Raw genomic sequence first — 9,174 nt, 5'->3', positions numbered from 1 at the left:
TGTTTTCATTTTTCAGTGTTATGATATTTACTTGTGTATGTCTCTGTTGTATAATTTGCGTCTGTTGTAATTATATAGTCCTTATTCAAAATTTATCTCCAAGTTTTTATTATTTTTGTTCACAAATCCAAATTCCGAACTGTTGTACAACACGGTTTTACCGTGGCGCTGTTTATAACGTGCTTGGTTTAAATGGCCGGGCGGTACTCTCAGTTGCAGTGACGTCACGTTAGGTCCCCGCTGGAAGCTCCTCCCCCACTCACTCCCAGCCGAAGATGGCGGACTACGAAAATAAACGGGACGGATCCGCCGATACCGGTCGCTCTGCTGATCCGGACGAGCCGGTGGTGAAGAAACCGAGAGTGATGAACCCGTCCGGTGATCCGGAGAAAAACGGAACCGTGTCGGCGAGCTCAGAGCCGGCGGGCAGCGATGAGAGCGATCAGGCCCCATTAAAGCGCACTGAACCCGGGAGGACCGCCGAAGCCGAGCTCGAGCTCTCCGGTAAACTCATGACTAAAGTTACCGCCTTCACCTCGCGCTGATCGAGCTGTCACATTGACCGTGTTTGATTTGAGTCACTGTCTTTTCTTAAAGACATATTATTGTCAGTTCTTTATAAGTGTAAAGTTATAAACATGAAATATTAGCGTTTATTAGTTTTGTTTGGATATGTGTTGTGGTCAGAATGACTACGGTAGAATTCTCTTTTTCAAATGTCCAGTAGTATCATGTATGTAGTATGCACTATATGATCATTATAATGTGGTGATGATGTCATTACATTTTCAGATATGAATCGGTTCATGAGCATCGTAAAAAACATTTGACGGGATATAAACTGATGGTGGTTTTGGAGGGAACGTAGATCCGTTTTTTCAAGTTTTAACACTCGAGTGGATGTGACATTAATGTGAGATTTTTGTTATTTCTCACACAGAGTCGACTCATGAAGGCGTTCATCCGAATGGCTTTTCATCACCTGATCTTCATCGTGATGATGATGATGATGATGATGAGTGCTCATCTCATGCCAGCTCCAGTGACTGGACCCCTCAACCTCAGATCGGTAAGACTGAAAGAACTCAATCCTGAGCCAGTCCACAATATTTTTCAAAAATAGTTTGAAAGAAAAACCAATTGCTGGATTTACAAGCATCAAATCTTTGAAAGAGATTCAGACATTATTTTAATGAAGCAAGTCTTCATCAACTGAACGGAGAACCTTTTTTTTAGTTGTGACAGTGTAGAAACACACACGCTCACACATGACGGACGTTTACAGGATTGTGTGTTTATGTTGCTCACAGATGTTTGATGATGTTCTTTTTTTAGGTTCCTATCGGTTTATTCAGCAGCACATCATGAGAGGAACTGATCCCAGGGCCATTCTGAAAGATCTGCTGCCCGAGACCGCCCTTCCACCCGATCTGGATGACATGACGCTGTGGCAGATCATCATCAACATCTCTGAACCGCCCAAAAGAAAGAAACGCAAAGACATCAACAGCTTAGAAGAGGTCGTCCGGCTTCTGAGCGAAAGCAAGAAGATCCTGGTGCTCACTGGTGCTGGGGTGAGTCTTCAGCACGCTCGTCCTTAACGCTTCTATCATATCTAACTTTGAGATTTTTATAGTATTAATGTTCAGTTTAGTTGATTTTTTTTCACATTTTTTATGTTACCGTGTATTTGCTTTTTTGTTTCTACTGCTATATACAGTATGTGTCATTTGTGTTTCAATTTTAATATAGTGTTTATTTTCTGTGGGCATGTTCAGTTTGTATTCCTCATGTTTGTGCAGTTAAACGCTTGAATAGTTTGAGTTTTTTAACCACAATAACAGTGTTGCAGACAGTAAGTGGGTTTCCATCACTCTGGTTTTATTCGCATTTTGATGTTTAGCATCAGAAACAAGTGATGGAAACACTAAATGTCTAATTAAAAAAGTTAACCCTAACCCATATGATACGACTGAAATTAATATTATGGTTTGTTTTAGATTTCAGACCATGCATGTTTGTATCTCCTCTTTGCTCCGCCTCTCTAAAACAAGCAGATTTTTAACAAAGCTCATGGATCGGAAAAGCAAGGTGTGCTCTGATTGGCCAGTTAACCTGTGCGTCGTGATTGGTGGAATTCTGCAAGAGTGTGAGGGAAATGTAACGCCTCTGACCATATTTGGAACATCAGGTTCCTCTTCAATGGTACTGACGGGTACACCACCTTACTTGAGTATACATTTGGGTGTTCTTAGTCAAATCACAACAAAGCCACAACTTTCCTGTTGCTCAGTGGTAAGAGCATTGGGTTAACAACGCAAGGTTGTGGGTTTGATCCCAGGGGATTGCAAATACCTATGTAAAATGTATAGGATAAAAAGCAATGTAAGTAGTTTGGATAAAAGTGTCTGCCAAATGCCTAAATGTAAATGTAAATCAGACCACCAACTGACGTAGATTTGTGGGGGTGTGGTTACACGAGGCGTTTTTAGATAGAATGCATCTTTTATTCCCAGACTTTCATTTCTACAATTTTAGGTGTCTCATACATGCATGGGCAGCTTAAAACACACCAAAGACACAGAAAAACCTGTGTTCTGCCATATGACCCCTTTAAATCTCAAAAAAGTTTTTTTCTTCATTTTAGCCATAAAGTGTTAATGCCAATAATAGGAGATGATTAGCCTAATAAATTCCTCCAAAAAGTCAGGTGATGAGACAGCGTAACCTGACTAATGATCTTGTTTCACAGCATCAGAGACGTTGTTATGATCATTCTTAAACACCCGAGCAAAGTCCTTAAGTGTTTCCGTAAGTGTCTCTTAGAACTGTCACGACTGTATTTCCCACACAGCATTCATCCTCAAAAGCAGAGCAATAATCGTGTTTCCTAATTTTCTGCTTGCGCAAGTTTTATTATGTATGAAAAATATTATATTCGATGGCTTCTCTTACTGATATTTACTGCCAGTTTATTAGGCAGTGACGGTTGACTAGTTGGATTGAAACGTTGCTTATTCGCAAATGTTTTCTGCGATATTCCAATTTTGCGCATAAGCTATAGTCACAACTTTGGATGGAAGCCCAGCTAGTGAATGCAAATGTTTCTTTGGTTCTCCGCAGGTTTCGGTTTCCTGCGGTATTCCTGACTTTCGATCGCGAGATGGCATTTACGCTCGACTGGCTGTGGACTTTCCAGACCTTCCCGATCCTCAAGCGATGTTCGACATTGATTATTTCAGAAGAGACCCGAGGCCGTTTTTTAAATTTGCTAAGGTTTGACAAACACGTCAGCACTTCCAGACGAGAAGCGATAACTGCCAGTAAATGTCAATGAAGGTTTAATTCCGCCTCTTGTCATCTTGTTTCTCAGGAGATTTACCCAGGCCAGTTTCAGCCGTCTCCATGTCACAGGTTCATCTCAATGCTGGATAAGCAGGGAAGGTTGCTGAGAAACTACACGCAGAATATCGATACACTGGAGCAGGTGGCGGGAATCCAGAAAATTATTCAGTGTCACGGTATATAAACCACATGCTCACATTGACATTGAATAAAGAAAAAAGCTGTTGCTGTTGTGTTTGTGATCATGTGTGACGGATCGCTTTGATTTTCCACACAAAACTTCTGTTTGTCTTGGTCTTTATTTCAGGGTCTTTCGCCACAGCCTCTTGTCTGGTGTGTAAACATAAAGCGGACTGTGAGGCCATAAGAGAAGATATTTTCGAGCAGGTGTGGTGGAGCACGTGAACGTCAAATGATTGGCTTGCTAAAGCGTGGGCCGCTAATGGAAAGTGTGTGTTTGGCTGGTTGCAGGTGGTTCCTCACTGTCCGAGGTGTCCGCCGGACATCCCTTACGCCATCATGAAACCAGACATCGTCTTCTTCGGCGAGAACCTTCCTGAATTCTTCCACAGAGCCATGAAGCAGGATAAAGATGAGGTGGACCTTCTCATTGTGATCGGCTCCTCGCTGAAAGTTCGGCCGGTTGCTCTCATACCGAGTATGTTCAGTCTTCTGTTTAAAGATGGAGTGCAATCAGCCTGTTTAAATGTCCCCATGAAGTTAAACTCAGTTTTTACATGAACCCCCATGTCCAGAACACCTCGGCTGTGGTGCTGTTTTTTCTTGTGAATGATTTAAGTTTTGAAATGAGAGCTTTTGGTTGTTCTGTCTCTGTAAAGGCTCAATCCCTCATGAAGTGCCTCAGGTGTTGATAAACCGCGAGCCGCTGCCGCACCTGAACTTTGATGTGGAGCTGCTGGGAGACTGTGATGTCATCGTAAATGAGCTCTGCCATCGGCTGGGTGGAGACTTTGAGCAGCTGTGCTTCAACTCCTCGCGTCTCAGCGAGATCCGAGAGAAACCGCCCGCCCCATCACCCAGACCAGCGGAGCCGCCGCCATCGTCAGCCGAGAGCACTTCCACGCAAGAGACCGACGACGCTGACTCCACTGAGGTCACCAGACCTGCTGACTGTCAAACTGCTGCGTCTCCTGAAACGAATGACGAAACCAAGGAGACGTGTGGAAGAACGAATCCTTCACCGGAGACGACCGACTCCAGCGGTGCTCTGAGCCTCCAGTCTGAGGGTTTAAATACACATCCTGCCAAGACCACAAGCCCTCGTGCTGACAGACCTGAAGAAGAAGAACCTGAGGAACACCAGCGGCTTGAGATATCCAGACGCTGCTGGAGAAGACGAATCTGTCAGAGTCCCATCAGCAAACGCCTCGGAGGTAAAGCCTTCATGACTTACTGTGGGTTCACACCGACTGTTAGCTCCGTCTTCTAATAAACCTTGTTGTTGTTGTTTTCAGGCTCTCAATATTTGTTTCAAACGCCGAATCGCTACATTTTCCACGGGGCTGAAGTTTACTCCAGTTCAGAAGATGAGACGTCCAGTTCATGTGGCAGTGACAGTGAGAATGAAGACAGTGACGTGGAGCAGAACACCACACCGCCCACCGAGAGCGAAGAGACTGTACAAGAAAATGAACACAAAAGCCTTGAGACGGACAGCCCAACCAACACAACCCTACACAACAGCACAGCAGACACACAATAACTGCTGCTGTTGTCTCTGTCAGACCTGTTATGTTCGCTAAAGCATGCTACCTTTCATTCTGTTGGCCTTATACACTTCTCTTTTATTATCATCAGTCTGTTGGTAGTTTTAGATGTTCTTCCAGTGTGCTTGTGGACACCGTGGAGTCAACCTTGCCATGTACTCGCAAAGTTGGGATACAAAGGGAATGATTTTCAGACCAAAGATCGCTTATTCCATATCTGTGAGGGTTTTTTGTCTTTCGTCGGAGCTGCTCGTTGCTTCTGTCCACCATCTTCTTTATCAAACTCTGGCATTTTGATTGGCAGCTACGTTCAGTCCATTCAAACAGTTTTATACCCTGTGACATAGTCCTCTCATATATGTCATGGATTTGTTTTTCCATTTGTTTTTACAAGACAGAGGATGACGTGCATTAAGACTCTTGTTCTTGTTCTCAAGCACTTAGTGTCCTTTGTCACTTTGATTGTTTCTACAGAATGCCTTTTTCTGTTTTCACTGACTGGGCATTAAATCTTTATGACACTGTCAACTTGAAATATCAACACGACTTTATGCAGTTTGACTTCATTTTCTCAAAGTTTCCTTGAAAATGTTTGAAAAATGTCATTTTCACACCGCACGTTCTGTTTGTATACATGCAGAGAGGCGGGACATCAGGTGTGACGACACATTTCTGAGCTGTTATCACACACGTACACACATTTCTTTACTACTGTACATAAAGAATGCAGTTTTATATTAGAACGGCAGTGTGTGTATACATTAATAAAAAAAGAATCTCACAATGATCAATTTATATAATTATCGTTGAGGACAGGTATAATCTTATCCTATTCAGTTTAGTTGGATTGTAAATGTACTTCACATAACTCCTGTTTAACACCTTTAAACTTGTCAACGACTCCAGAAGATGTGTTTTCATGTCACACATGTGAGAGTCATTTCTTTTAAACAAGCAATTTTATCAGACTTCTATGTTCAGTTCCATTAATACTAGATATTTCAGAACAGACAGAATGTGTTATTTAATGGGTTTTGATGCAAAATTGTTTGATCAACTGTGGAGAACGTTCACCCCCCTTTTGAGGGTTTTGCATCTAAGCCTTCATGTGATGACAGATAATCTCTTATTGATCTTTAAACTGTTGTGAATCTGACGGAGAGAACTACTAAAGTTCAAACCACAGAGAATCGTTTGGTGGGAATTAACTGTCGATAATATATATTGAAAAACGGATATAGAAAATCACCAGAAATTAGTTTTGTATTTCGATTGTTACATGTAAAGGTTTCACGATATTTTAATGGATACTTCAAAAAGTAATAAATAATTGATTCATTTTTTAAGCATGTGATAAAACTTTGTTCAGAGGGAACGTTGGACTTTTATTTTGATATTGGAGCTTTTACTTTAAACCCGTCCGCCATTTTACGGAAGTCGGCGTCTCACTGCGGAGTGACCAGAAAACAAACTGAAGAGAAACAGGATTATGTGTTTATGATGCATGAGCCGCAGATGTGATGTGATGTGATGGTAAACTTCTTCCGCTACTCCAGTCAAATGGATGAAATGGAGGAAGAAGATGTCGAGCTGCTCGATGATCACAACCATAACTCTCGCGCTGTGCGCTCACCTGCGCAGGTGTGTGTTTGTTCATCTCTGTGGATGTGTGTATATCTGTATATGTTGTGTGTATGTCGACTCACAGGTGTGTGTGTGTGCGCGCGCGCAGGTGTGTGTGGACTCGGACTCCAGCAGCAGTGACACTTGTGAATCAGACGCACTGCTGCTCAGCTCAGCCTCCAGATTCCGTGAGTTCAGCTGCAGTCAGACATTACAGTCATGTGATCACTCAGATGATTGACAGGCTGCTGCACGTGCTTCAGAGAATTCTCTGCTGTTACTGTAGTACACATTAAAGATGAAGGCTGTGACGTGCTCAATATCTGTAGAGTCACAGTCTCACATCATCATCGTCATTTTGTCATGCAATTCAGCTTTTCTCCAGAGAGATTCTTCAGTGCTGCTGCGACATGTTAACATGTGTGATGTTGTTGAATGTGTGTGTCCAGTCATGAATGGGATGAGCGCAGAAGAGTACAGGACGGTGTACTGGCCCAAACTGGACTCAGCCATCGATCAGCTGCTCACTCAGAGTCCTCTGGAGCACATCTCCATCTCATATGAACAGATATACAGGTGCCTGCCGTGCCATGTGTGTTAATGTGTGTGTACGTTGGCGCGTGTGTGTGCGTGTGTTATAAGTAAGTCAGACGTGTGTCGTTGTTTTTTCAGTCACGTGTATAAGTGTGTGTGTCAGCAGCATTCTGAACTGCTGTACAATGACTTGATGTGGAAAATCACCGGTCATCTGGAAAGAGTTTCCTCAGAGCTGCAGGTTAGCAGATTCAACTAATAATCTCGCAACAATCCGCAAAGATTCTGCCAAATGCATTGAAGTAATATTCTGGGATGTTTCTTGAAGGCCAGTCCAGCGGAGTGTTTCATTGAGAACTTCAACTTTGCTCTGACTCAGTACACCGCTGCACTGCACTGCATCGTTCCAGTTTTTATCTATATGGTAAAAATGTTGTTTTGTTGTTGTGACTTGAGATTCTTGTCAAGGAGTTGTGTAGTGATGTGGTTACAATGTTTTGTTGAAGAACAAGTTCTACATCGAGACGAAGCTGAACAGAGACCTGAGGGAGGATCTCATGAAGCTCTTCTCAGATCATGTGGCAGAGAAACACGTCCACACATTACTGCGTCAGTAAAAATCCTCTCATCGTCACCGATGTTTCTCTTGCATGTGGATCAGATCTGTGTGACATATACTTTATCTTTTGATTTTTCATCAGCACTTCTTCAAAACGCTCATTCCATGCCATTTCAAGTCAAACCATCAACGATGGCGAGTGTGATGAAAGGTCTTCACAGCCTCCGGCCGGGTGAGATTTGCTGAAGGTTTCTTACGACTTCATATTTTTTGCAATGTTCTGTATGACTCTGTGTTTTTGTCCACAGATTGGGTTCCTCTGGCCCCGGCTCTGTTTTCTAGATTCATTCCTCAGATCCATCCTCCTGCTCTTGAATCTCAGCTCCCGTTCTACGCTGCTCAAGACAAAAAGCTTCAGCTGGAGCTGTCGCAGAACGGTTTCTGCAGGTAACGCTGTCCTCCGTGAACCAGTTGATAAAGAGACCCGATCACTCAAACCTGACTTCTCAATCTGTTGTCTGTTTCCAGAGGCGATCAGTCACGGAAGAGAGCGAGCGAGGAGTCGTGACACCAGTATCTGATTCAAACCTTCTGAAAGACCATCAGTCTGTTAAAGCACTTCACATATGTTCACTTCTAGAAATCTTATTATTGTGAGAATTGCCAAAAGCTATAGAAAACTGCTGCTGTGATGATCAATGTGACCTCTCAGTATTTACAAAGCACATCGTACACCTGGAGCTCTTCTGCTTTACAGGTTTCATTTTACACACAGGAAGGAGATCTTCTGCTAGTACATGATGATGATGATGTTTTGGAAGTTTTGACCTTCTTCATTTAGGGATCACTACTAAACAGAGAAATTAGTTTTATTGCGAGTGTAGTTTTAAGCTGTTTTAACACACTCACACACACACACACACACACACACAGTAAGAATGATGTGCCTTTGGCTTTTGCATTTCTTTATTCTTTCTTTCTTTCATTCTTTCATTCACATCTTTAAGCTCATTTTGATATGTGCGTGTCAATGAATCATGTAACTGTTGCCTTGTTCTTTTCATGAGAAATAACTCTTCATACGATGTGGTGTGATATGTAATATAAAGCGCTGCTAATAACGGATCTAACCTGTATATTAACTTTCAGACTGTAAGTACTTCACCTGCAGTTCTTCATATAACAGTGAAATCATGTTCATGTGTGTAATATCAAACATCAGATGTTAATGCTGATTCACATCGATCCAACACAAGCGTGGACGAGTTTGAATGAACCTTTAAACACAGAGTTTAATAAACAGAGTTTTTTTCTAAATGTCTGTCTTGTGTTGCTTACGTGACACATTCTGCTCATTTTAAAAACATGTTTGTATGAAATCTCCCA

The 9,174-nt window shown here is 42.4% G+C and overlaps 2 protein-coding genes across 2 annotated transcripts; both read left to right on the top strand.

The window, feature by feature from the left end:
- The first annotated feature begins 51 nt into the window (after window positions 1–51).
- On the top strand, window positions 52–6,418 carry sirt1 (sirtuin 1). Its single transcript, XM_056761435.1, has 9 exons — window positions 52–504; window positions 941–1,069; window positions 1,336–1,574; window positions 3,124–3,276; window positions 3,374–3,521; window positions 3,653–3,732; window positions 3,817–4,003; window positions 4,185–4,739; window positions 4,821–6,418. The coding sequence occupies exons 1-9, from the start codon at window positions 276–278 to the stop codon at window positions 5,066–5,068; spliced, it is 1,968 nt and encodes a 655-aa protein (XP_056617413.1). The 5' UTR covers window positions 52–275; the 3' UTR covers window positions 5,069–6,418.
- Window positions 6,419–6,502: 84 nt separating this feature from the next.
- cacul1 (CDK2 associated cullin domain 1) lies at window positions 6,503–9,105 on the top strand. Its single transcript, XM_056761436.1, has 9 exons — window positions 6,503–6,713; window positions 6,805–6,883; window positions 7,145–7,271; window positions 7,368–7,470; window positions 7,558–7,653; window positions 7,736–7,838; window positions 7,931–8,020; window positions 8,097–8,235; window positions 8,317–9,105. Exons 1-9 carry the CDS (start codon window positions 6,603–6,605, stop codon window positions 8,354–8,356), a joined length of 888 nt encoding a protein of 295 aa, XP_056617414.1. The 5' UTR covers window positions 6,503–6,602; the 3' UTR covers window positions 8,357–9,105.
- The last annotated feature ends 69 nt before the right edge of the window (window positions 9,106–9,174 follow it).

This window comes from Triplophysa dalaica, chromosome 11, assembly GCF_015846415.1.
Source record: "Triplophysa dalaica isolate WHDGS20190420 chromosome 11, ASM1584641v1, whole genome shotgun sequence".
Classification (NCBI taxonomy): Eukaryota; Metazoa; Chordata; class Actinopteri; order Cypriniformes; family Nemacheilidae; genus Triplophysa; species Triplophysa dalaica.
This window is presented reverse-complemented; position numbering and strand designations above follow the sequence as displayed.

Excerpts from the sequence above, each read along its gene's own strand:
- sirt1 (XM_056761435.1), top strand. The coding sequence starts at position 276 with ATGGCGGACTACGAAAATAAACGGGACGGATCCGCCGATACCGGTCGC. Across the intron at positions 3,277-3,373 it reads CGTTTTTTAAATTTGCTAAG|GAGATTTACCCAGGCCAGTT; the intron begins GTTTGACAAACA and ends CTTGTTTCTCAG. Across the intron at positions 4,740-4,820 it reads CATCAGCAAACGCCTCGGAG|GCTCTCAATATTTGTTTCAA; the intron begins GTAAAGCCTTCA and ends TGTTGTTTTCAG.
- cacul1 (XM_056761436.1), top strand. The coding sequence starts at position 6,603 with ATGGTAAACTTCTTCCGCTACTCCAGTCAAATGGATGAAATGGAGGAA. Across the intron at positions 6,884-7,144 it reads CAGCTCAGCCTCCAGATTCC|TCATGAATGGGATGAGCGCA; the intron begins GTGAGTTCAGCT and ends GTGTGTGTCCAG. Across the intron at positions 7,471-7,557 it reads GAGTTTCCTCAGAGCTGCAG|GCCAGTCCAGCGGAGTGTTT; the intron begins GTTAGCAGATTC and ends TGTTTCTTGAAG.